The 27,902-nt window shown below is 48.9% G+C and overlaps 1 protein-coding gene across 2 annotated transcripts in view; it reads right to left on the bottom strand.

The window, feature by feature from the left end:
• Positions 1-1,490: 1,490 nt before the first annotated feature.
• The window catches only part of LUZP1 (leucine zipper protein 1), a 34,691-nt gene continuing 8,279 nt past the window's right edge, over positions 1,491-27,902 (bottom strand). For both annotated transcript variants that reach the window (XM_085208922.1, XM_085208923.1), the window contains exons 2-4: positions 8,195-11,423; positions 4,978-5,142; positions 1,491-4,189 (exon numbers count right to left, since the gene is read on the bottom strand). In XM_085208922.1, the coding sequence (XP_085065048.1) occupies positions 4,151-4,189; positions 4,978-5,142; positions 8,195-11,323 (3,333 nt within the window). In that variant the 5' untranslated portion in view covers positions 11,324-11,423 and the 3' untranslated portion in view covers positions 1,491-4,150. The remainder of the gene's footprint in view (positions 4,190-4,977; positions 5,143-8,194; positions 11,424-27,902) is intronic.

Genomic DNA, 27,902 nt, shown 5'->3' with positions numbered 1-27,902 from the left:
GCTGAGTGAATGCATGTGCTCACTTGGTTGTGCATTTTGGATGGGCAAATGAGGAGGAAGATATGTTTGGTCCTCTGGATATCTGAGGTTGTGACAGGTGCTAGCATCTATTTTGCAACAAACAGCTCTTAGCTCAGGGTCTTTGTGTTTGTTTGTATGGAGCTGAGGATGCTTGCCATGGTCCTGCCTGTAGTGAGAAGTGATCACAAAGCATGGCTTCTCCATTTTGCTGCCTCAGCATTTGTCTGGATTATAAACATAGGAAAAAGAAATAACCTTCTGGGGTGTTTTGGTTTCTTTTTTCACTGTGAACCTTTCCAGCTCTCCTGCCATGCATCTGAAGAGCTCAGCAGAGGGCACTGTGGCCACCGAGGTGCTCGCTTTATCTGGCAGCTTTAAATCACAAAGTGCCCCATAAAGGAGGGTGATTTAACTCCGATTCGATTTATTTGTACGCTGCAAATTCTTTTTCAGGGTGGTGTTGATCCCAGTAGTTACTCTTCCCAGAAATGGATGTTACCAAAGGAGAATGAGAAGCCTCAGCTTTGTTCCCATCCCTTGATGGCAGCTCTGCAGAATGACTGGAACTGCTTGGAATTGAAAGCAGAGAACGAGAAAGCTGGGACACCTGTGTTGTGCACTGTGCGTGTGCCAAAGGGCAAGGAGGTCTGGATGGCCTGGAGTAAAAAGCGCTTTGGTAACAGTGTGATGTCCACTGAGAAAAGGACAGGAGGACTCGCAGAGGGAATAAAACAGAGCACGCCCTGTGCCTGCGAGAAGTGAGCTCAGAACTCATCCCATGTTCTGTGGGAGTAGCTTGGCTTGGGGAGGAACGGAGTCCTGGGCTGGACTGGCATAAGGGTGGTGGTAGCGATGTGTCAGCAGATCTGTTGGCAAGGACAGAAAAAGGGACCTGCCAGCTTGCTGTGCACCTCAGGACAGCGCTGCTTTGGTTGCAGTGCCAGAACTCCAACCTCAAGGCTGTGCTCAGATCCAGGAAAGTGGCTCCTCAGGGACCCTGGGGGGAGAACCAGGAACAGTGTGGGTTTATGGCTGGGAGCAGCACTACATGAGCAGCCTTCTCACCAGGTTGGTTAAGGCCAATGGTTTGCAGCTGAGATAATGAGAGGGTTAGAGTCGTACTGCATTGCACTGGGGTTAGGATTGCAGTGCATTGCACGTTGCATTCCATCATTTGTTTGCAGGCAGAAGGAACATAAAGCCACCAAAACAAGGAGATGTGACTGACTGAAAACGATGGAGCAGTGAAGCTTCATGGCTGAGCAGAGCAGTGCAGCAGGTACCTGTGAGCACACAGTATGGAATAACATCTCACAGTGGGTGCTGTGCCCATGCCTGGCAAATCACCCACCTCGTGTGGGTGATGGGTGCTGCAATGGTAACAAACACTGGGAAGGATTTGGTTTGGCTGCAGATGGTACTGCAGGAGATGGCATTGCATGGGGCTGTATGTACCACACCAAGACACGTAAAAAGAGAAGAGTTTTATTGGTTATATACTGTAGAGCTGACAGTGTTCGAGTCAGGAGAGACATGCAGAGAAGTGTGGTTACATGTGGCATGCAGACTGCGAGCACTGGGACGGGGAGAGGTGAGCAGGGGCAGAGCTGCTCCCCTGGCTCTGTGGTTATGAAAACATTTATTGCGTTATTGCCCTCTAACTAAGCCGCCCCAGCCCAAATCTATGTCTGCAAATACAAAAAAATAGATTATTATATATATATATTTTTTCCTTTTTAAAAATACATTCCATGCAGCCCCCAGCACCGTCCCCCACCCGGGTCCTTTCCATCAGCTGCAGCAGCAAAGAACAGCTGGGACCCCCCGTGCTGTGTGAGGGGCAGAGCTGAGGGCTGCACTGCAATGTCTGGGTGGTTGATGCTCCATCCACAGCACTGGGAGCAGCCCTGCACCCCCTCTGTTCTCTCGCAGAGCTGGTGGCTGTGTGTGGGGATGGGGCTCCATCAGAGTGCAGTGGGGACACTGCAGTGCCTCCTTTACTCTGACGCAGCAAATACATTTACACCTTTGGAATGACCCTCGTGGCCTCAGGTCCTCTAAAAGCCCGTTATATTTATATGCTAAAATTACAAATATTTCTTCAGCGATGGCAATATTTACACATACACTATTTTACAGCTGTTCCAAAAAAAAAAAAAAAAAAAAAAAAGAAAGAAAAAAGTGTGCAATTTGAGTCAGAACACATCGTGTTTCCTGAAGTCATCGCTATAGTAATACAATCAGCTCCTATTGCACTCGCCATGATGGGGCAGAACCCCTCTGTCAAACTGAGGTTTTCCTTCTCGGACTGAACTGGCAGAATGAGGTTGGGTGGCACCACGTTGTACGGAGCTCAGAGCTGGAGGTCTGTGCTGCAAAATATGGGGTTGGCAATGGGGAACAGCTGCACAGCAGCTTCTCGCAGCCATCCTCCCCTTCAGGCTGCTCCTTTCCTTCAGTGCCGTGTTGTCCTCCTGCTCCACGGTGCTCTCAGATGGTGGAACTCCACCAAGTTTCAGCACTGCAGGACCAGCGTTGCAGTGGGGGGAAGAGAAATGCAGCACAATCTGCACTGAACCGCAGAATTTCCATTTCTCTCAGTTCTGTTGTTGGTTTGGGGCTGTTTTGTTATGACAGCAGCTGCACGCAGTCCTCTTCTCCCACCCCACAGAGCAGCAGGAGAGAGCATGTGATATAATTTAATATAATTTAGGGTGATTAGAGCTGCTGCAGGACTCATTTAAAAGCGTTGCCTTTTTGCCTCATGAGGCAACCTGATGCATGGACACATCTCGAAACAGAGTAAACTGCAATGCTAAAAAATACAGATTTGGGATAACATCTACAACTGCTGAGAGGAAACTGGAAACTTTTTTTTTTTTCCCCAAAAATAACCTTTTTTCTCCTCCAGCCAATCTTTATTTAAAAAAATAATTAAATAAAATAATGCCATTGAAGCACCTCATGGAAGGGGTTGGTGGTTGTGCAGCGCAGCCTCAGCAACAGCCCTGGGGGGGGAGGGAGGGGGGCACAGAGCTGCAGTGGTTTGACATGCAGCCCCCTCACCTTATGGGTGTGTGGAGCTGTGAGGTGACCCCAGCACTGCCGCCATCTGATGTTGGTGGCACTGAGAAGGGAACAGAGCTCTGCAGCCCCTGACCATACCTGGGTCCCAGGTGGGGCTCCTGAGGAGGAGGGGGGAAGAGGGGGGCAGTTTGGGGCTGCTCCACAACCATCCTGGAGCTCACTCTGGTGTCCAGTCCTGCTGTTTTCCCTCTTTTTAGAAGGAATAAGGATATCCTGCTTCTCCAACCAGAAGAAAAGCCCTCCTTTCTGCATCCCTTGAATCTCAGCAGCTCAGAGCCAGCATGATAGCCATAAAGCTGTGGGTGAAAAGCCCCCCCAGGCCAAACCAGGAGCACATCTGCTGCTGTGTGTGCGCTGCTGTGGGGTTGGTGCAGTGATCACTGAGCATCAGAGCTCAGCTGCTATCAGCAGATCACGCACAGCTCCTCGCAGGAGCAGCAAAAGGGGAGGAAGCTGTTCCTAAAGCTGTTCTGCCCTCCTGCCCTGTTAGCGTGTCAAACAACCAGAGAGTGCTTTTCTCCCAGCTACAGACAGGAATGCAGGCGTGGGGTGAGTGTGACCTGAGGAAGGTGTGGTGTGCAGTGGAGATCGTGGGCTCCTGGAGGAGCTGAGCACTGCGTAGGACGGCCATCCCAGCTGCAGTCACAGGGACACCTCCTGCATCTCATCTGTATCTGGGTGATTGGTGAGAAGTTCTCTCTGGTCCGAGGAGTACCTTTGTTCCGTTTGAAATCATGGCTGGTACACAAGTCAGTGTTTCCATACGGAGACAGAGCTGTGTCCTATGGAGAAGGTGAGGATTGCAGGTACAGAGGTGAGAAGTGGGAGTCCCCTGAGCAAAGTCTCTGCAGCTGCCTCTTCAGCAACGAGGAAAAAAATTCACTGGTAAAGCTCTTGTACCTCACAAATGGTGTCAGAGAACTGTTTTCTGGCTGGCTGAAGCTTCTGGAGAGGTTACAAACAGATGTGACACCCGTGAGCTCAGTACAGTCCTGTCTCTCGCTCTGTGATGCTGGGTTGGTTTGGTGGAAGGGAGCACAGCTCATCTCCGGGACGTCGGCCGGCCAACACGAGAAGCACCCTGCAAGAGAAACCTCAGCATCACAGCCTGCCAGGACTTGGGGACTGTGGGGACAGGTACTGTGATCACCCTCAGGTCCCACTCCCATTGGGACCGTGGGCCTGTGGTGGGGCCGTAGGGGGAGGACAGTGGCAGGAGCAGTCTGGAAGGCATCAGCTCTCTCAGGGTTTACAATGGAATAAGCCCAAGGCAAACTGACCCATCCCTGCCCCTCATATGCTTTCACCATCACCTTTTTGTATGTGAGCACACACAGCACCTCTTGCTACGCTGGGGATACGGATGTGGGAAGTGCAGTGAACAACCCCTGGCAGCACTGATGAGATGGAGCCACAGCTGTCTGCAGGGCACAGAACTGAGTGCAGGCAGTGCAGGAGCACCAGCTGACAAATAACAGTATGTTATGCTGACCTGACTGCACCCAAGCTTTTATTTGCTGTGGTATCAGACTGTGCAATGCAAGGGAGTCCCTGGTGATCTGACACAATGATCCCTCCGTTGCAAACCACACTGCTGGGGATAACTAGGAGCAGAGCTTTTTATTCTCTCTCTATATATAAGGAGAATGTCCTTAGCAATAAAGCCAGCTGAATAATCTAGAATGGAAAAATAAAGTACTACTTTTTTCCCATTATAAGAAATCAGTAATTAATTTACTCCGTTTCTGCGAAGCACTGCTCCCCAGAGAGGTTCACCCTGATGTGGACAACCGAGTTGTGTTACAGGAGGTTGGCTCAGAGTTTGGCTTCATGCCTTTGAGCCCTCGTTTCTCCTCAGATCTCACGTACCTGATCTTCTGCCTGGAGCCCTGGTGGGGTATTGGGGCTGGATGTGGGGTCCTGCAGCTCCAGAGGGGGGACTGCCCTTCTCCCTGCCGTGTCAGCCTGCGAGAGGTACTCAGAAGAGCCATACTGTTTTCTTCTGGAACTGGAGACAAAATCTTTGCTTTCATCCTGCGGGAAGGAAAACAAGAGAACTGGAACTCGATGTTTGTGTCCCTGGGTTCCCCAACTCTGACTGCAGTATGAGGTTGTGTTTCAGTTCCCTTTGGCAGGTGGGCACCGGAGCCACCAGCTGAGCTCGAGGATGTCCTCAGCTAAACACTACCTCCCAGAGGCTTGTTAAATCCATCCCATAATTTACTGCCTTAAGTTCTGGACGCTGAACCCTCTGCTCAGCCATGTAGGGCTGTGTTTAATCCCTGAGCCCATAGCACTGCAGGCCCAGGAGACTGAGGAAGGGATGTGGGCAGCAGGAACTCCTCATTTGGTGACTGAAGCAATCTCTTAAAAACATTAACTGTGAGTCTGAGCTCACTGTTGAGGGGTGGCTGGTAACCTGAATCTATTTTCTTGGCAATGAGGATGTGATGAGGGAGCGCCTTGTGCTCTTTTCCTGGCAGAAGCATATATAAATACCCTTATTACGTTTTATACTTGCTGATCTTTTCTTGACTGCCTGCCAAGACCCCCATGGGATCCAGGTGCCCACAGTTTCTGCCTTGGGGCTATATGGGGCAGCTGTGCCTTTCGCTTTGAGCTCCGGAGTGCAGAGACCCCATGAGCTCCCTGGGAACAGCAGATGTCAGCGCCTATTATCGCCATCACTGGGCTGGAAAACCTCATCTGAGAGCTCTGTCACACACAAGTTCCAGCATGTTGTAAGGCACGTCACCATCAGAATGCTACAGAGCTCCTTGTGACGCTGAACTCAGCTTTTGCTCAGGGAAATACAGCTGTGCTGATGTGGGATAAAAGGCCGTGGGGGCACTGCACTGTGAGGGATGGAGGACAAAGCTCAGCCCCGCTCCTGTGTGCATGGAATAGCAAGGAAGGGAGGCACCCTTTATTGTAATGATGTCAGTCATCTTGATGAACCTGGACAGCTTCCCAGCAGGTGGGCACCTCCTGTCTGACAGCAGCTGCCTTTGGAGGGGACTGGGTCAGCACAGAGGTGCTGCATCCCCTGGAGCAGCCGATAGTGTCAGCCCCATGGGGCTGCTCAGCTGGGCATGCTGTCCAAAAAGGCTTTCACAGGTGAGGAGCTCAGGGGGACGAGCAGGCAGGCAGATGCCTCTCCCAGCTGCCAGTAATGGGCCGGGGTGAAGCACTCACATCACTGACGGATCAGCTTGCCCTGCTGAGTCCTGGGCAGTGCCATGTGCAGGTGGGGACAGCAGCGCCCTGCAGCCTGGGGTTGGCACACAGCATGCTGATTTCCTCAAGTTACCAACCTCCAACAACAGAACAAGCTGTACCAGGGCACATCTGACTGCTGAAGTCAGAACGTTCGATGGATTAAATCAGGGATAAAGCTGTGTGCTCCTCGAGCAAAGCACAGAGCACAACTCTGGGTACTTTCAGGGAGACTTTCCCAGAGACCCCCACCCTCATAAAAAGGCACAAGTAAAGAAGAGCCTCTTGCTGGATTTTTTCACCTCAGTTCTGCGGTACATCACTCCAATGCAGCCACAAGAAAAAACCAAAACCATTCACCCTGCACTGCTGCTTGTCCAATCTGTGCCTGCTATTTGTGTCTGCACTAAGGCAGTCACTGCAGATTTTCAGTAAAGATCGGGCTGGTGAAAAACTGACTTCATTATCTGAAACATGGAGCCCAGGAGAATAACAGCAGGAGGTGATGCATCTCCCCAGCTCTCTCCTAGGGGCTGTAAGCACCAGAGGGAGCTGCTCCTCCACCTGCACCTCTGCCCCAGCACTGATCCTACAGCACCTACCCCAAGCAGACCCCCAAAGACCTGCTTCTGTCCTGCAGCCTTGCTCAGAGCTGCTCGTTAGCAATAAAAAAAAGAATGAAATTTAGTGAGGCCGAACAGCTGCAAGGGAGGACCTCTTGAGCTGCAAGGCAAGTTTGTGGTTTGCCAGAAAGCCAAACTTCTAGCAGGAGGCCTAGGGCTGGCTCTCTGCGTTCCCAAGTACACGAGCTGTCATTGTGCAAAAGGAGACCTGCCTGGATTTATGCAAGATAAGTCCAATGTGGCACATGAGGAACTATGGCCAGGGAGAAGATATCACTTGGAACCTCACTCCTACAGGTGGGATAGAGATGGGGCTGCACACACCTGCCTCAAGCACAGGGGGTGATGTCATTCCCCAGCGCTACCTTCAAAACAGCAGATTTGGGTTGTTCATTGAGGCTGAAGAATGCCAACCACCATGTCTTTGTACCCTGATGTATTCTTAGTGTCCAAATGTATCTGGAAGGCCAACCTGCACACTGCAACGCCAGGCAACAAACTCTCTGCAAAGCAAATGGTACAAATGCTTCTGTGCTTATTGTTGCCAAAGAAGTAGAATGATTTCACACACTGCCACCACCTCATCTTCCTCAGGGCTGCAGTCACCTGGTTGTGAATTTGTCCCCACTGTCACCAGCCCTATCAGATGGCTCCTCTTTGTAACCGGGAATGGCAGCAGCTGCTTAGATCAGCTTTAAGGAAAGAGCAGAAGTGGGAGGTGCAGTGGGATTTAATGGACTGGAAGGGCAGTGTGAGCGTGTTTCAAATATGCCAGAGTCTGCAACTCTGGCAGCAAGACAGACCATCGGTGAGGGTCAGCCCTGCTCTGAGTGACCCCTCTCATTAGCAACACCCAAAGGAACGGGAAAAGAAGAAATGCACTCCCATGGCCCTCACTTTTCAGATGATGTAATGATACGGACCAAGGAAGGAGCAACCCTGTGCAACCAGCCAGCCCTGATCTGCTCAGATGTCCAGACAGCACTTCCAGACCAGAGCCCGGCAGTTCTGGCTCTGGTTTCGCATGTGCAGCCCTTCCCAAATGAAGGCACTACCTGAGGACACCCCTACTCACACCTCATCTCCTCATCTGAGTGCCACTCCAAGCCGACTGAGCCATGCAAAGCCACGCTGAAAAGCACAGCGGATCCTACACCAGCCGGACCTATCTCCTCTGATCTTGGCAAGACCAAATAGTTAATTATCTAATTATCATATGGCAAGGAGTGCGTAATGGGGACACTTACAGGTAACGTGGTGCGGTGCCAGGGGGAAGCCGTGGTGGGATCACCGGTGTAGTTCCTGCGTGTCAGCAGTTCGGATGCACTTAAGTTACTTTTGGTCCTTCGGGAGCCCATCTCAGGGGTGTTCCAGGAATTGGTGCTGGCACTGCTCCTCACTGAGCTCTGCTCCAAGGAGTTTGTTTGCGTGCTGTTCCCTTCCATCTCGGAGAGGTCCACTGAAGACCTGCATGCGTTCGGAGGGCTGGAAGCTGTGTTTTTCTCCACTTTTATTTGAGAGTCCTCCAGGGAATGTAAGCCTTGCCTTGTTCTCCAGGAACTTCTCAGAGTGACGTGTTTGGTTTCGGATGAAATGGAATCTGAAGAGCCGTGGCTCCTGGAGCTGGCTGTGTCCAACGGGAGCTCACTGCTCTTCTCGGGGGGCTCAGAAGTCTTTATCACAATGCTGCTCCTGGAGACCACCGTTTCTGTTCTACTTCTCAGCACCGCATCTCCAGTTCTGTCAGTCTCAGATAATTTCAGGGCACTTCTATTAACTGCGACCTCAAAAGGCTGGGGGAGGCTGTTCGTTATCGGGGAGGGTTCATTTGGAGCAACCCTGATGTTGCTGGTGGCAATATGCCTTTCCTTTCCTGCTGTGTCCATGCTGGGCCTTGGAACTGTTGGCTCAGAAGGGAAGATTGTGATACTGCTCGTCATTTTATTTGTGACCGCTTTAAAAACAGACTTCTGCTTTTCTGACTCTGTCTCAGTGACAGCCCCTCCCATGATGGCCTTCATGTCCTTCTCCACAATGGCAGGTTTAATGATGGCTTTGGATCTCAGAGCTTCTCTTGGGCTGAACGACCTTCTGGATTTCAGTCCTCCGGTGTCGGCATCTGATGGTTTCATACACTTAGAGGAGTCCTCATCGTGTACAGTACTTTTGTCATTTTCAAAGAGAGATGCTCTAAAAAGTCCCCTGGAATTAGAGAACTGCTTGGAATTGGCTTTCTTTCTTGTCTCAAAATCCGACTCAGTGTTTGCTTTTTTACTTCTCCCCATTTCTTCATCTGAATTAAGTTTTTCATGACTACTCTGGGTGGTTTTGGAGTCTGCTTTTAAGCCAGCACTTACATGGCCTGCTGCTGCAGACTGCTCTGCGTCCTCTTTAAGAATCTGCAGAATGTCCTCCTGGCTCCTGGAGCGATGCGAACGCTTCGTTAGCGGCGATGCTTTCATGCTTTCAAGTGACACATCTGCGAGTTCCTTTTCCTGGGGGATGACGGCTCTTTTAGCCCTTCCCTCCAAGGGCTGGCGGTGCGATGCAGTCGAGGCATTCGCCGCTTCTGCCTTAGAGCCAACACAGTCCGACTCTGCTGCTGAGATGTGGCACCTGTATGCGGTGGCCACGCCATTGGAAGAGGCACAGTGACCCCTGGATTGCTGAGCGTCCCCCACTAAATCGCTCACCTCTCCCTGATTTGTTTTCAGCTTCTCAGCTAACAAAGCCACCGATTCCCCTCTGCTCGACTTTTCATCCCTTGTGTCTGCGCCGGTCTGGCAGCTGCCACGGGTTGCCTGAGATGGTTTTTCAGCCTTGGATCTCAGCTCACTAACGGGTTTGGAAGGTGTTTTCCAAGATTTCTGCTCATGAGCAGCGGGAGGGTAGCGACTGAGGACAGAGGGCTGCTCTTTGGATCTCTTCCCCTCGTTCTGCGTGAAGGAAGTTTCCTTTTGACCAGACGAAAAAGTGGAAACCAAACATTTCTCTTCCAGTCTTTTCATATCTGTTGCAGCAACATCTGCAAGGGCAGCTGCACCCGATGCCTTTCCTGCCTTCCTGCTCATTAGGCTCGGGCTGGGTGTCTGCTTACCACCATGGCTGGAGCTGTCATTGCTGAAGGAGAAATCTCTGTTTCTCACTCTCTCCCGGCGCTGCTGGGGCGAAACCTCCCTTGGTTTGTGCTTGGCAGCTGTGAAATCTGCTGCAACAACTCTGTATTTAGCTCTGTCATGTTTCCCCCTGCTAGAGAAGCTTGCATCTTCATTTTCAACCTCTCCATTTTCCAGATCTTTCTGTTTCTTTATTTGCATTTTTATTTCTTCTAACTGACTGGTGAGAAGTTTGTTTTTATTCTGTTCACTCAAATAATTGTCTTGCAGGTCATTGTTTTTGGCTCTCATTTTTTTCAGTTCTTCTTCTAAGGATTCAAAATGTTTGATCTGAGTTTTAAGTCTCTCAATTTCTTGGGTGAGATCTTTCACTTTGTTGTCTTCCTGATTTTTATTCTTTTGGTTTTCTGATTTATTCCTGGCTTCATTTTCTACATGCTTTAGGTAATCCACGCTTCCCTTCCGCCTGGTTTCTTTAGAGGGCAATGCAGAAGTCAAATCATCTTCAATTCTCAAATCATTTCTGTCCAGGAGATTGTTTGATGACCTTTCCAGCAAGTTGGATGCATTTCTAGTTTGATCGGCCCTGTTTAATTTATTGTTTTGCTCCAGTTTCAGCGTGAGCTCCTGGATTATTTTTTCATTCTGCTTTTCTCTTTCATTAAAATGTTTTCTCTCACTGATAAAGCTCAGTGCTAAAGACTTCAGTTTTTCTAACTCACCTGTTAAGCTCTGCTCGGTTTTATCCATCCTCTCTTCAGACGCTTCAAGTTCCTTCACTTTCACTCGAAGTATTTCTAACTCTGTAGATATCTTTTTGGTCAAATTCCTTTCTTCGTTGAGGCTGAGACACAGCTGCGTGCAGTCGTTTTTGCTCCTGCCAAAGGCCTCCTCCAGTTTCTCCAGCTCTGCCATTCTCTTCTGCAGATGCTCAATTTCTGACTTCAGCTCTCGGGTGAGGCTCTCCTCTTCTTCGAGTTTTTCTTTCATTAACCTGCAAAGCTCTTCAGCCTTCTTAATTTCCTCATCCTTGCCTTCAATCTTTAGCACTCTTTTCCGCAGGGCCTCGATGTCAGCCAGCATGCTGGAATTGCTGCCTTCTGCCTGGATCACTTTGTCCTGGAGCTCCAGCAGCTCATCCTCTGCTTTCTGGAGATTTTTTGTTGCTTCTTCCAGTTCATCAAGGCGGCGGCTAAGACTCTGCAACTTGAACCGTAGGTGCCGACTGGAGGTTTCCTTATAACCTGTAAATTCTGCCATGTTTATTTTCTGTTCCTCTGAGATGGGAGCTTGGCTGATTTCGAGTGCTTAACGCGTGTTCCCAGTCTGTTATACTTCCTTTGAAGAGAGGCAGCTCAACCTGAAAGAAATAAAATGCTTAAAGGGAATACAAGAGCTCAGAATACACGTATTCTCACTGTATAAATTAATCGCAAATATTTATATTTTTCTTATTTAAACATGTTTCTGAGTGCCAATTAGGGACATCAGCTGCCAGCCAGCACTGCCCATCACTTCCAGTACTCCTCCTGCAGCCCAAGTCACTCAGCATCCAACTTTACCTGAGCTGCAGTCACATCCCGTGTCAGTGGAGTTTCAAGTTTCTCCCTCCTCTTTCAGAAGCTGTCAGTGCCCTCAGCTGCCACCCACTCGTGCACCCAGGAGACAGCAGCTGCAAGCACTAGGCTTTCTACTCCTTGTTGCCAGGGATAAAGAGTAGCAATTGCAACACATGGGTAAGCTGTGACGCAGTAAATGCAACTCTTCCCAGCTCAGAGCCAGCAGGGCAGGGTTAGTGAGAGCTGGGGACAATGTGAGTGAGCCAGGACGGCTGATGGGAGGATGAGAAGTCCCTTCTGACTGCGGGCATTAGCACTGAGCCATCCTGGGCTCTAGATAGATCCCAGCCATGCATTGCATGTACTAAGTCCACAGAATCATCAAACCACAGAATGATTGGGTAAGAAGGGACCTCAAAGCCCCCCCAGCTCCAACCCCTGCCATGGGCTGGTTGCCCCCCACCAGATCAGGCTGTCCAGGGCCCCATCTATGGCCTTGGGCACCTCCACGTCTCTCCTGTACTGAACACAATACTCCAGGTGGGGCCTCACGAGGGCAGAGCAGAGCAGACAATTCCCCCCCTGCCACTGCCACCGCTCTGCTGATGCAGCCCAGGGCACTGCTGGCCCCCTGGGCTGAAGGGGAGATGACTGCAGCTCTCAGACCTGCGCCCTGGCTCAGCGGTCTGCCTCGAAGCAGGATGTGGCTCCAGCATTTCTGCTGGAACTCCCCGCAGAGGAAACACTCCGGAGTTTCCTATTTCACAGTGCCAAGAGGTGAAGAGCAGGATGTGGGGAGGAGACAGCACCGGGAAAGGAGACTGCAGTGCCCCAGTACAAAGCCTTTGATTGAAGCTGATTCATTTCCTGACGAGCAGAGGGGCCTGCAGTGCAAACAGGGACCCACAGCACACAGCAGGCACCCACCATGCACCCCAAGCACCTTCTGTGTGCAGCACACACCCCGTAGTCCTTCTGCTGAGGGACAACTCAGACCACAAAGGCCACGTGGCCCACGGCTCTGCTGAGAGGCTGAGTGCTTTGGCTGCAACCAGGAAAGGCTGCTCAGCTCCAGGCAGGATCCCAGCGAGAAACGTCACCGGAATGTCGCAGGAAAGGACAAAGCAATTTCGCAGTGCCCTAAAAAACAACAGTGTTCCCAGTGTGCCTTGGAGCAGGGAGTTAATGGTTAACGCCATGTCAGGCGCTGGTCAGGAAGCAGCTCGGGCCCAGCAGCTGCCTTCCAGTCTCAGGACGTGGGCTTGGGTAAGGGACTCTCAGTGATGCCTACGTGTTGACCTGGAGCTGATGGGAGTCTCCAAGAGGAAGGACAGGAGTTCTGGGCACAGACTGCTGGATACACTGCTGTTGGTGAACCACTGTTAAACCAACTCACTCTTCCACCAAAGTGCTCTCCCAGAGCTGGTTCCTGCAGAGCTTGGACCTTGTCTAGTTATCTGCCTTTGTACTTGGACACCTACTTGTACGACCTGGTGCAGGGAACCTGCTTTGGCAGGGGGGCTGGACTCGATGATCTCTGGAGGTCCCTTCCAACGCCTATGATTCTGTGATTCTGTGAACACTGGGTGGAGAGCTTGGTGGGGATTATTTGTCAGGACTGAGACCCTCTGGCTACACTGTCATAGCCTGTGGGTCTAAAGGAGGGGGATGCTAAGACAGGATTCCAAGAGTCACTGATCTCTGTGGATGCCAGAAACTGTTCAGAGTGCCAGAGGAGAACCAGATTTTGGAGAAAACATTTTAGTCTCTGAATGAAGTTGAAAACTGAACTCAGCAATTAATGGGGAAGCAGTGACACAGCCTGCAGCAGAAGAATCACCAAAGACATCCATCCTAGATGAAAGGGACCTTCTGAGGTGATGCCTTCCCCATACACCTTCTCAAATATCAGGAATTAAGGGTCCTCTCATAAAGACTATAGCTGCAGAGACAGTGTCTTTGCAGCCACTCTTCCCTGAAAGACTTACTGCAGCAGCTGTGGGTCACTGGAGGTCTCAGCTTCCATAGGATCTGAAGCCTCCCAACTATCCTAATCTTCTGCAGTCCATAGGAGACAATAACTGGGGCTGAGCTCATTGCCAGTGAACTGATAGGCTGAGCAAACAAGCTGCTCTGACAGAAGTTATCCTTTGATTTGTATTTAGAATTCCTCTTTCCAAATTTTAAACCGTGGCAGCCACTCTGCCCTCTGGTAACTGGCTGTTACAAAGGAATATCTACACTCAATAGATTAGCAATGAGAGGCCTCCAGGTGCACTTAATGCTACATACAACTCCAGCTTCCCCACAACACAACCTCGGCAGAAGCATTTTGTAATGTAGTCCACCTGATTCCCTTAGGTCTCTCGAGACCATCCTAGTTGCTAACATCAAACAGACACTGGGATTCTCAGTGCTTGGGAGACTCCTCAAAACAATCTCAGTTGATCATGGCAACAACTGTCTGCCCCTTGGATGCTGAAACACTCCTCAAACCTTTTTTGGGGTATCCTCTGTCTTGTACCTTATTTGATGTCTCTCAGATGTCATAACTCCTCATCAAATAGGGAACAGTTGAAAGATCTCAAAGCAAGGGGACAGGACAACTTCTACGATTTGCTCTTCTCTAATTCTGCATTTCTGTTTCACCTGTATCCTCTCTTCTCCACTTCTCTTCTTCTACTTTTCTGTCTTTTCTATATGCTCTCCCATTCTCCTCTTCTGCTCTTCTGTCTTTCAAGTATTCCTTCTTGTCTTCTTGTTGTCATCTCTTCTGCTCTTCTTCCTTACCTATATCCTCTCTCCCTTTATTTTGCTATTCTCCTCTAGTGCACATCTTTCTTAATGATATCCTCTCTAATCTCCTTCTCCTCCTCTGTGCTCCTTTTTTACATGAATCTTCACTTCTCTTCAGTGCTTCTATTTTTCTGCTTTTCTGGGTCCCTGCATCCATTTTCCTCTTCTGCTGTTCCTTCTCACAAGCAAGGATGTATAAGGTACAGTGTACTGTACCAAGCTTCCTTGGGGTCAGTAGGACCCTTCAAATCTCTAGCTACACTGATGATGGAGTCTATGTGGCACAACAGATCCCACAAACAGTATTTCAACCCTGAGCTCTGAAGAAGCTGCATGGGAACATCCCCATCCTCACCAAGCTCCACAAGCAGAGGACTTCCTTCATGTTCCAGACAAACTGTTGCTACACGTACCCTACCAGCCCAGAACTGCTCAGCCCATGAGCTCCTCTTCCATCCAACTCAACTTTTCCTGTAGTCACGACTCAACTGAGGCTTTCAGAAGTTCCCAACCAAACCACAATGGCAAAAAAAACAACCCAAATCCAACAACCAAATGCACACATTGTGAGAACTGTTTCAAAGTCCTTTGGCAGTGTATCACAGCCTTTTGATGTAGGAATACAGTGAACTGCTGTTCCTCACAGGTGAGTAAGCACTAAGAAAATGAACCTTCCAGGAGAAAAGGTGAGATTTCTTGGCTTTAGCTCACACTACTGCAATGTTTATAGATGAGAGTTGGTCATGTCCTGCAGACAACAGCATATTCAGAGGGCGTTCATTCATTTCATTCGAAGAGCACTTTCTAGAAGGCTTCAGATAATGTGCCCTCTATCTCTTGCCATGTCAAGGGAATAAAGCAGCTCTGGCTCAGATGGCAAAAGTGATGGGAGATAAATCCCAAGTAAAGATTCCTTTCTGGATGTAAGAGGAATCCTGATTCATGCCAGCTGTCAGCGTGGAGCTGCACGTTTCTAAACCTGGGATGGCTCTCTTGGGTGAGATTCATTCAGCATATTTCACAGTCAGAAATCTGCAAACTTCAGGAGAAAGCCTATTCCAATTCCCTACATCCTATACACCTTAATGAGAGACCTTCTAGTGCTTTGTGCTGCGTATTATTAATGAGTCCCAAGCAAGAAAGCTTGCATGCCATCTCAGCCTCACAGCCTCTATCAATAGGGCATTTTTACATGATTTCTACCCTACTTTACATTTCTTTTTTAATAGGCTTTAGTGTGGAGGAATCTCCAGGAACAAAGGATTGCTACAGCCCTCCTACTACTGACAGTCCATTGATCTCCACCTGCAAAACCCATCATCAAACTGCACAACAGTAGTGTTCAAACCATGCAGTAGAGCAAGACCTGCTTTCCCAAAGCTATTTGAAAAGCAACAAGCCAAAAGATGTATTGAATTGTAACACCCAAAGGGAAGGATAGGACACTGATACATGCAAATAAGCAACCAAAAAGCAAACAAGATTTACAAGACAGTCTAGCTCAAATCAACTGCAACTGAACCTAACTGGCAGAATCACACCTTAAAAATCTTATTCACTGTTTGAACATTCTCATAAATCTGGTCTCTAGCTGATTTGGTACGATGATATCCCAAAAGTGAGCAGTATGAAAAGGACATAGAGCCACCCCAAGGACATGGTCCTCATCTGTAGGGCCAGGCTGTGGTGCTCAATGCCAGGACAAGAGGGAATGGGCACAGACTGGAAGACCAGAGATTCTGCCTGAACATCAGGAAGCACATCCTTAATGTGCATGAGATTTAGCAATGGAGTAAGTTACCCAGGGAGGTTGTGGAGTCTCCTCCTTGGAGACATTCAAAAGCTGTCAGTGCTAGACAAGCAGCTCTGGGTGTCCCTGCTGAAGAGGTGAGGTTGGACCAGACGGACTCAGAAGGCCCTTCCAATCTGCACCAGTTTTTGGTTTTGTGATCACACATTAAAAATAATTCAGATTTAACTCACCTTGTTCCACTGCAGGTTTGTGCACGAGCGTTTGTTTTGAGAAAGCATCTCCTTCTGTGAAAGAATTTTTACACTTTGTTTAAAAACTGCCTCCTCCTGTTTACGTTGCCTAGTTTCAATGTCCTGAACAACCCAGCCAAGTACATTTTTGAGCAATGTGGAACCTGAGCTGTATTTAAACGTGCAATAATGAATTACTAGTGCTTTTCCTCAGGGGGTGATGGTGTTTCATGTCTTTATTAATAACCTAGATGATGAGACAGAGTGTGCTGTGCTCTCAGCAGGCCTATGGTTGATAGCAGCCTGGGAGGTGGGGGATAAGCTGCAGGGCTGCTGTTCAGAGGACCAATTTTATTTTCACCACTGGGGTGGCCAAACACTGGCATTGGGTCCCTGAAGGGTTGTGACATCTTCATCACTGGGAGGTATGTTGAGCTCCACACCAAGCCCTGGGACAACCCAAGCCCTCCACAACTGATGTGATTTATTACAAATGACTCAAGAGGCTCAATGTGTTTACCTTAATAAGGAGAAGAAAAAGACTAAAAACAACATCATCTACAAAGAAATTTGTATCTGCCAGAACTCTTCTACCAGGTCTTTAACTGCTTACAAAGCCAGGACTCACACCAGTGCCTGCAAACTAAAGCTAAACAAAGGACAAGCACAAATAAATGCACATTTCTAAGTTCATTCAAAGTTTCTAAGGCTGATGGGAATTAATGGAGATAAAACATGATCTGTAGTGGCTGTTTGAAGTTGGTCCTGCTTTGAGCAAAGGCGAGAGACCTCCAGCTGCACTGCCAGCCTGAAAAGGATACAGCAAAAATTGGAGATGGTGACAAACATAGTAAGGACAGCTCAGTTAAACAGAGAAGTATGAATCACTGATAAAGTGAGGTTAAACACTGCAGGGGGCTGCGTGCTGTTAACACACAAATGGCCACAGCAGAATTGCTATCTACAGAAGCAGCCCATGCACTGCTGCAGCTCCAGAGACTGATCAGTAGGAAACACTCAGTAGATGTACAGAACTTGTGTTATTTTGAATGCAATCCTGAGCTATGTATTTTCATCCCATGTCTGGCGCACTTTGTGAACTGGGTGATAACTGTGTCTCATTTCAGGAACTGCAACAGAACAACTACTACCAGACTCATAAACATAATTTCTGCTGGAAGCCCTTAGGAGCATGATACTGCTCCTCTCCAGCCACACAGAAGCATCTTGCCTTACATGTCCCATCCCTTGCTCTGACAGGGCTGTTGGTAATGAGCCCCAGAAGCTTTAGAGCATCTTCAACATGCCCATGTGCAAACAGCTGTTGGCACCCCCTGCCACCATCCTCTCCACTGAATCAAGACAGACTGCATGTTGGAGGACTCCATCACCTTGTATGAGTACATCTGGCACTTAATCTCTTACAGTATCCATCACTATGAGGCAAGGGCACATCCTATACCCTACATTTCAGGCTTAGCCAATGCTGAAGATGAGTGAGAGTTATTCGTGCCTCAGCCTGCAGCTGTTTTTTCATTCATTTCTCCTCTCTTGAAGCTGGAGTTTTCAGTAGTTACTAGACAGCAGCACTCATTACAGGCAACAGAAAGTCAAGAGCTTCAAACACAGCAATAATTGGAGACAAGAAACACAATTCACCCTACTGCAGCTGGAGTCCTTGGGGGTACTCTATGCTGGCAGACCTGAGCTCTGCATTCCCCAGCTCACACGTGGTCCAGTTTCTGGGGAGAAATAGCACAGGGTTGTTGTCCATGTTCTTCTGATGGAGCACACACCTGGTACTCCTCCCTCCTCCTCAGACACTTGGGGTGAGCTCAGATCCTCCCTGCTCTATTTTCTGCTCAGCTATTACTCAGAACACCCGTGGGAAGTGGATTTTTGCGCTGAGCACAATGCTGGGAGTGTTTGTGCACACCTGGGGAACGGGAGCCTCAGGCAACATGGGGCACCAGACCGGGCAGTCTGCAGTCACTGCAGGCGTAAGGACTTCACTACAGACACATCAGCAAAAGCAGGGCAGTTAAGGGGATTCCTCTCTGCAGCCTCAAATGGCCAAACAGGTTCGGGGAGGAAATGGATCAGACTCCACTCTGGCACATTTCCACCCAAAGCACAGGCTAGGTGTGTTTGCTGGAATCTGCCCCGTGTGCATAAGCATCTGTAGTTTTAATTGAAGGCTTTCTGGTGCTGCATACGCATGCAAGGGAGCGTGAACGTGTCACGTTCAGACGTGGTAACACTACTGACTGGTGTCTGTATCATCACTCAATGTGATGAGAGCAGTGGTGGGATTTCTCTTCCCTGCCCCAGGGTGGGACAGGCTGGGAGGAGTCCAGTGTGTCATTTCTCATTTGTGAAGCGAAACATCACTGCCACTTATACAGCAAAGGAACATGGGTGTCACCAGCTGCAGCAGATAAGGATGCTGTGGTCAGAGCCAGCTAAAGACGGAAGGAAAGTCTGTCTTAATTTGATTTTGCCTTTTATGATCTCCTTCCAGAGCCCCATTCCTGACCCCACAGAACAATATGCAGACGTGGGAACGGGAGAAAAAACACTCCAGAAGAAAAAGCAGGATAAAATAAAAGACAGACTAAACAAGAACTGGTCAGAGCCCACCAAGACTGCGATGTGTCACTACTCCTGCACGCCAGCCACAGGCATCCAATGCTGTGCTGGAAAGCAGCAGATGATGTGTTTGCTCACACAGAGTATGGATAGGGGCACCTCAGCCCCACTGAACACAAAGGCAAAACATCAAGTGACTTGTAGGGATGTCTGCATTTTGGGGCACCCACTGGATGCCCGTTGGAAGGATCTGCATCTGCTGGAAGAAGGAATTCTCAAAGTCACAACAAGAGAAATAGTCTGGAAACTGTTTAATATTGACTAATGCAATGCTAGACATGTGAAATGATGAGACAGCAGCCAAAAATAACCACAGCGTTCAAGGAGACTAAAACAAAAATCCCGAACAGCATCTACAGCAAGCACTGGGGACTGCAGCACTGCAGCTGCAGAGAGCATCTGCTGCGTCACTGTCACACGGCTCTGGCACTGACATTCCCATCCCCTGCTGCACCCCTCGCAGTACAAAATGACTTCCCCTGCCCCAGGAGCAGAGCTGGCAGCCTGCAAGGAGCAGAGCATCGCAGCTCTCAATGTCTGTAGGTGCTCTGAGCAGCGCTGGGGGTGGAACACAGTCCCTGCTGCTTCCCCATGCCCAGCAGGGAACTGCCCTTTTCTGCACAGCTGCAGCTCTGCTTTGGCTCCCCTTCCAAATTCCCAGAACATCCATGAGTTAAAGCTCACTGCAAGCAGATCTGAGCCTTCAGCCATTGGGTAAAGCACCTTCCATCAGGTTGTTCCTACATGAGCACCAAACCGAGCTGTGCGATGTCTGTGCAATGGGAGCCCTGTGCCAAGGAATCTGGAGCTCCTGCACAGAAACAGAACAGTACTTGCAAAGCCTCTCAGCATGCTGCTCACTGCCAGGTATCAAAAGATGCCTCGCATATGCAGCAGCTAAGTTCTCTCTTTCTAGAAGGTCCACACTGCCCCCATATTTCAATTTAGCAACATTTTTTTTCTTTATGGGGAGGCACAGAAGCTGGTAGGCAGGTGAATTGTGTCACACCACAGGCCAAGCTGCCTTCCTCACACTTCTGAGAAAAATGTCCCATACTGCACTGGAGGAAGATGCTTTTCCTCTTGGACTCAATGCCCCATGCTGCTACTTGTCCTCAGAAACAAATCTTACTGTCACATTTCATTTCACAAACACCATGTGGGCATCTCTCCAGCACTTCACAGACCTGGCAGCACTCTGCATGGGGAAAGCGGCCCCAGCTCAGTGCTGCCTTTGGGACACTTATCCAACACAAAGGGTCTGTCCTGCCCCCCCCAGAAATGTGGGGGTAGGGACACTGCCCTACATAAAGAGCTATAAAATCTGCAGAGGAAGAAAAGAGGCAGGTGACGTTTGCTGCAGTCTGTAAAACACAAAGTGATGGGATATCAGAATGAGCATTGGAGATTCAGAGCAAGCAGCAAGACCATAGGAATCACTGCTTGCAGGAAGTTACCAGTACCAAAAGTTCATACAGGTCCTGAAAATGATTAAAAAAAAAAAAAGCAAATGGAAGAAACTTTCAAAGACTATTAAATGTAAAAACCATGAAGTCCTACAACTCAGGAAGTCTCTGGAAGTTAGAAATCTTACTGAATATCAGCACTGTTCTCATGCTCCTTCCAACACCCGCTTCGGATGCTGGTGCAGGTGGGATGCTGGGGATGGAGCTCCTCCATCCAACCCACAGCTCCTTCTCTGCTGCTCCCTTTCCCCCTCCCCTATCAGTTCACTTCTCCAGGCTCCATTCTTAGCTAGCACTTGGTGAAACCTAAGACCTACCTTCCACCTCATTCCTAGAACCCATTTCTGGTCACTGCTGGAGACATGACATGGGGTAGGCAAACCCTTGCTCTGATCCAGTAGATCTCTTGCTATCTTCTCATGCTCTTTTTTGTCCCGTTCTAAACACCTACCCAGGTCAGATAAGGTCAGCCTTGCCCCACAGGCAGGATTAACACTGAAAAGTGCCATACCACATCCAGGCTACAGTGCCTCAAAGCATCAACCCAAGCAATTTATCACCCAGCAGCATTTACAGAGCTGGGAAAGGCATCCCTGCCACCATACACCAAACAAGATCAACATCGAGTACACTGCATCACTGTGCTCATTAGACACAAGCAGCTTTAACCTCCACATTCTTAGCATTATAGCTGAGAGCCACATATGCAATGAAGGATCTCCACCGGCATGCAAATTACAGGGTGTTGTATGTTTCTTCACACATCATCTGATCCGTGGCATACTGTGCTCTCCTGAAGGAGTGCTGGGAGGACATCCAAACCAGCCCCTCTGCAAAACCCACTCCTTTCAGCTCTGGGAGCTTGTCTAGCCAAGAGGCTCGAGATGTTTCCACACAAACTCTGTTGAAAATGGGGATTACTGTGGTTTCCTCACCGAAATCGGTGAAGTTTGTCAGTAGTGAAAGGGAAGTTTTGTAGCTCTTTTACACCCATCAAAAGAAAAGCTTGGGGAGGTGCCATCGTTGCTGCCTGCGCTGCACTACAACGTCTGCTGCACCATCTGCTTTATGCAGAAACCAAAGCACAGGCTGGCAGCCAGCGGGTGTGGGTGCTGCCCCTGGCACACAAATGCCATCCAGCAAGCTGCCAACTCCCAGTAGAGAACAAACACTGGGGAAGAGCCGAGTTCTGGAAAAAGGAAGCATGCAGGGCCATGCTCCTATGGAGCAGGAAGCTCCACGTCACCCACAGGTTGTGTCTGAAGCCAGGACAGCAATGTGCCTGTATTTATGTGCCTATACGGTGGTATGCCTGCAACTCTGTTCTCTGTCAGTATCAATAAATGACCTGCAGATTTTCAAATAGAATGTACAGAGTTGCAGTTCAACTCAAAAATTTGACCACGTCTCTTTACCAGACTTCCATCAGACCTCTCTTAGCAGAGGAAGACACCCCTCATGTCACCATCACACCTTACTCATGCCATTGCCTTTTGGCAGTACGTCCATTTGTGAACAACTGCTTTCAAGGACGAACCAAAGGAAGAGTGAAATTTCATCAGAAATCTCTGAGAACACCCTGAGAGCTCACTGAGAGCTGCAGCCACTGCAATCAAACCAGGCACTGATGCATCAGTTTCACAGCTACAAGGTCACACATCCCATTACTCTTTATTTTTTGCTCTGCTTCAACCATTTCAATGAGGACTGCAGACCCAACACTGCAGCTCCTTCAGCAGTGAACGCTGGCTGTTAGGAAAACAGCAAAGTAACAGAGACAAGGATTGATTGTGAAGAACTATGGAAGATCACTCCAAGTCTCATGATGGAATTTTCTGGTCCCACCTGAGCCTCTGCTGGCAGCTAGGAAAGATACGCAACAGAGATGATTAAACGTATGGCTTCTACAGAGGGAATTCACTGATAGATGAGAATTACTTAGCCTGGAAAATGCAATGATTCAGGACGAATACAACAGAGCTATAAAACTATGAATGGTTTTGGAGAAGAGGGATAAGGATCGAATATTCACTGCCTTTGTAATCACGACAAACAAGAAGAGATGGTGCTCCTTGTGATGCAGATAAGTTTGGACTTGCCACAGGGCACTGGGTGCTCCAAGTTTATATTGGTTTGAGGCAGACTGATAAAGCAGTATAAGAGACATCTCTTGAGGGTTAATGAATCTACGGAAGTAACACTCAGCTCTGTAATTGCCTGTGCCACACAGGGCTGGAAGAGCACAAGGACCTACGTCCTGCAGGTTTGCCCTGTATCCACCCCCTTCCCCAAGGCCCTGTTCTTGGCCACTGCAGAAACACAGATACAACTGTGGTCTGATCCAGGAGCAACGTAATGGCTTCAGGTAGGGAAGCTGAACCCAGCTTATAATGACAAAAAGAGAACATCTGTCCCACCAGATCTGCATTGAGCACTGGGGGAAACAAGGCTTAAGGCTCAGATGGGAACCACCAGTAGCGGCCCTTTGTTGGCAGGTCTCTGCTCTCTCCAGTGCACTGGGCAAAGCAGCAGCTGTGCTTTGTTTCCTGACCTCTCCCAGAAGGAAAAGCCTTCTATCCCACATTGCACAACAGCACAGTGTGAAGAACAGGCTTATCTCACCCACACACTGGCCACAGTGTACTTCTGGAGGCAGGGAGAGCTGTAAGGTGAGGGAAAGCGCAGCCAGGTCTCCTGGTAGGTCCTCTGGTCCTGAAGCTGTTACACGAGGTAACCCAGCTGAAATCCTCCTTTCCTTCCAGAAGGCTGGCTGTTTGAAATCCCAAGAGGACTGTGTGTGGCCAAACAACTTGAAAACACAGTCTGAAGGTGGACACGGGTAGCTCCACGAGCGTTTCCTTGTCATTCAGCATCTGCTGTGTCAGAAGGGCTCTGACTCAACACTTGCCTGAAGCATGGAAGCCCTACAAGGAGGCAGCAACACAACTTCACGGAGGGAGCAGTCATGTCCCAACTCAAGGCAGAGCTGTCAACAGGTTATTTAATAGCCTAATTTGCATTTATTTATTTATATATTAGATAGTTTTATGCCAACCTCAAAGAACAAGACTCTGCTTATCTGCAAGAGCAACACAGAATCCTTCTAACTCACCTCAAAACTCCGAAGGGAGAATGATCCGGACTAAGGGAGCTTCTCATCTCTAAAATGAGGTGGTGTTTGGCCTTCCAAAGTAGGAAGAGCATACATTTGTGAAGACAGAGAAAGAAATGGGCCATACAAATTCACAGCTGTGCTGGTTACTTAAACTGCTAAGAGTTACACCAGAGAGCTGAAGAAGCAGTAGGCGTAGGGCACCTGGGCTTCATGAAGGCCTCTGACGCTGCGCCCCACGTGTATTTTCATAAGCAAAGTTAAGGAAACAAGCAAAAATAAAAGGATGATGAGCAAACAAGAAGGGCCAGCGCTCTCTGAAATTTCACCCTGGTTCAGTGTGAGAGGCAGAAGTCTTATTGGTAGTGGCAAAGAGATTGTTAAGAACTGCTATTGGAGATCAGTAGTCAGGGTGGACCAAAATACATCTCTAGACATGGTGAGCAATGGTTGTTGGGTAAGAACGTAAGACACAGCATAAGTACAGAGTGATCTTTCCATTCATACATTTTCCTACCGCAAGTCCTTTGTGGTGATCAGTTCAGCAGTCTCATTAATGAAGCATGATACAGAGTGGGAAGGAGACCGAGAAGGTAGAGATGCCGCAAAGCTGAGAGAGATGGCAAGCCCAGAACACAACCTGACACACAGAAGCAGTAGTTCAAAGCCCAGGGGCCAAGTCCTGCTCTGCAGGCAAGGGAACAACAGAAAAATGGAATGGGAACTGGTGGACTCACAGCAGAAAACTAACACAGGGGTAAGATGCTATCACCTACCTACAAGGTCATCTTCTGTGCAAAAAGCCAAGTAACGCTCTAGATACATTAAGACATGCTGTACACATGTCAGGGGAGGTCTTTTTTTTTTTCCTCCTCTGAGATAGGACAGTAACCCTCAGGTCTGTGCTATAGGGCTGAGCTACACAACTGCAGCAGTGCCTTATCACCCAGCAATCAGCCAGGAAGAGTTGGCAGCTCAGTGCTACACTGCAGACAGAACTGCGGAGCTCTGCGCACAGCTCAGTGCTGCTCCGTGCAGCAACAACTGCAGCAGTGAGCAGCAGTGAGCAGCCAGCACAGTGACACTGAATAGGGGAGGAGGGGGGGAAAGAAGGGGTGGTCCCTTGGCACCCCTCCCAGTCTGCTATGCTGGGAAATTTGACCTGGAGGTCCCAGCTTGCTGTCTCTTTGTCAGGTGTGAGATTGGACTCTGGCTGAGCTCTGTGCTGGAACAGTCCATCTCCTCGGACAGCACTCACATGCCCAATGTTCACCCTTTTAAAGTTGTGCTGTCAGCATAAGAGTCCAGACACCCTTCACTGATTTAAATCAGTATAAAATGGTGAAGGAATAAGAAAAAAAGGGAAAAAAAAAAAAAAAAAAAAAAGCAGCAGCCAGCACAGACAGAGAATTGTTCATCCCATGCCAAGCTGCTGCCTCAGGCTGTAGATTAACAGCCGCGGTTCTCCTGCACGCCAAAGAGCGCTTCAGGATACTGCCCCAAGGCCAAGTGTTGTGGGATGAGAACACCATTGGGAGAACAGCCCTGGCCTGGGCCGACTCCTGAGCTGCTGTTTGGAGCTGTACAGGAAGGCCCAGGCCAGCCATGTCCAACCCGCAGGCCACACGCGGCCCAGCACAGCTCGCAATGCCGCCATGATGGCAGCTGTGCCCCCATTGCTCACAATGCCTGGCTGAACAGGACAACATGGGAGGGCACAGGGCAGTGCTGACTCACTGATGGCCATACTTCCGTGCGTTTTCATGGCTAAACACAGCCTTGCGAGCAGCAAAAGACACACAGCCGTGCTTTCCATTTTGATAAAAGAATTTGAGGGCAGGTTTCAAGGCTGCCAAACAATTATCAGTTTATAGCTGTGACTCCATTTTCGGTTGTCATAAATACATCACCTGTGAATTTTCTAATGGAACATGCAGAGCTGCAACCAAAAACCTGACCACGTCTCTTCACCAGACTTCTACCAACCTCTCTTACCAGAGGAAGACACCCCTCACATCACCATCACACCTTACTCATGCCATTGCCTTTTGGCAGTACGTCCATTTGTGAACAACTGCTTTCAAGGATGAAGCACAGGAAGAGTGAAATTTCATGAAATTTCATCAGAAATCTCTGAGAACACCCTGAGAGCTCACTGAGAGCTGCAGCCACTGCAATCAAACCAGGCACTGATGCATCAGTTTCACAGCTACAAGGTCACACATCCCACCAGTCTTATGGTGCTGTTGCTCTTTCTTTCTAATGCTTTAATAAAAATAATAAAAGTTAAAATAAGTTTTGTTACTTACATATATTAACTATACATACATATGTATTACGAGAGCTGCTCCGGAAAGTAATACCTCCTGTTTTATGATGTCGGTTCACGACATCATCAGAGTTGGATGTTGGTGGTACAGCAGTAGAGGTTGAACCTTCCCACCAATATCCTGTTATGTTTTGTTGCTGTGTGACAGATGGCAGCATTGGAGCGCTCTGACAGAATGGTGTCTGATGTGAAAGTGCATATGGATCAAAAGTGGTTCACTGAATTCCTACACGTGGAAAATAGGGCACTTTTGAGCGTCCCAACAGCGGATGTGAGTACAGTGATGCATTTCAGCAGCACTAACAGCACTGACTCACTCACTCAGTACAGTCCTCCAGCAGGATTTTAAACCTTATCATCAGAATTCAAATTTTTATGTCAGGTCTCCAGGAAGATGCTGATGCTGGGGGCTTCCCTCTTTGGTGCACAGTCCCCAGGGAAGACAGTCCCTGGCTGCCTGCTGACACCTGGTGTACATCCAACACTCACAGACCCAGAACGCATTGCTTTTACCCATTTAGGGTGCTGTACTGGGATGTCCGGACAGAACTGCTCCTGCCCCAACCTGCTATGGCAGCCAGAATGTGTGGGGCTGGATGAAGGCTGCAATCAGCAATAATTCAGATGGAAGGCCATCCTGAAGAAGCCAAGGACCATGAATTAGGTGATGGATGCAGCAGCTGTTACTCCCAAAGAAAAAGAGGGTTTAGACTTGGTTTGAACTGTAACCTCCCAGCAGTAGGGCCACCTGTATGGGAGCCTGCATCAACTCACACATGTGCATGCACCTTGCAGCACTGCACAGCTCAGCAGCACTGGGACAGCACAGAGCTAGAGCACAGAGCTGCATTCCTCAGCTCAGCCAGCGGAGGAACACCAGGGGTTAATGGTATGGAGCTAGGAGGAGGAAGCGGTCAGCCATTTGAAACTCCTCTGGCATGAAGGCTGGGTTAGGTTACACCACTGCTCCCCTGCACCAGCAGCATCCTTCAGCTGTGTCAGGGAGCTGCCAGCACAGCAAGAAGAGCTCTGCAGCACTGTTCTATCTGCTGCTCCTTTTGCAATCCATAAAACCTACGCTCCACATAAACGGATGATTTTGGTTGCTGTTCCTAAACCTCCCCTGCCTGCTAGGGGCTCTGCAGCACAGCCCAGAGAGCCTCTGTTCCACCAGGACCACGCAAAGCAGCAGGTAATGCCACCAGGACCATGTGAAACAGCAAGCAAGTTCTCTATAACCACGTAAAGCAGCGGGCAATGCCACCAGAACCACACAAAGTAATGGGAAATGCTACCAGGACCATGCAAAGCTGCAGGCAATGCAATCAGGACCACGCAACGCGGCAAGCAAGATGGGGCAGGAACACCAAGCAGATCCCCATCTGCAGGCTCTGACTCAAACGTGCTGCAAAAAAAAACAGAGCAGCGATTCCTCACAAAATCATTTGTGCCAGGTCCACCTGGTGCAAAAAAAAAAAAAAACCCAAACAAAACAAAACAACACCAAAAAGGGTTTCTGTTAAATGGAGGCTGGCTGGGACATGCCAGGAATAAACTCTGAATCCTTCACCATCACTCAAGACAAGCTCAGGACACGCTGTCCTCCGGCCATGCCACACATAATGACAACCCAGGACTTCCTTATGATGATGGCCCTGAGCTCACCCCTCAACCCACAGGTTTAGGAACCACCTTTTTTTGCTCACTGGCAAAGTGTGAAGTCAAACGAAAGGAGGGATTCAGGAGCTTATGTCACTCTCTTAAATGTGATTTATGCAATGAAGACAGCTGGGTAGATTGGGAGACTCTAACAGGAGTCTTTTGTATTCAATTTTCTGCTGAAAATACCCTCAGGTAACAAGAAAACCAACTAAATAAAGTAACTTTTACAAACAGATGACAGTGGGATCTTTGAAGGAACTTCTTATGCCTCTGTGAGAGTGTA

Source organism: Meleagris gallopavo, chromosome 25, assembly GCF_905368555.1.
Source record: "Meleagris gallopavo chromosome 25, MGAL_WU_HG_1.1, whole genome shotgun sequence".
NCBI classification, from domain to species: domain Eukaryota; kingdom Metazoa; phylum Chordata; class Aves; order Galliformes; family Phasianidae; genus Meleagris; species Meleagris gallopavo.
Note: the sequence above shows the minus strand (reverse complement) of the source record. Positions and strands in the feature narration are given on the sequence as shown.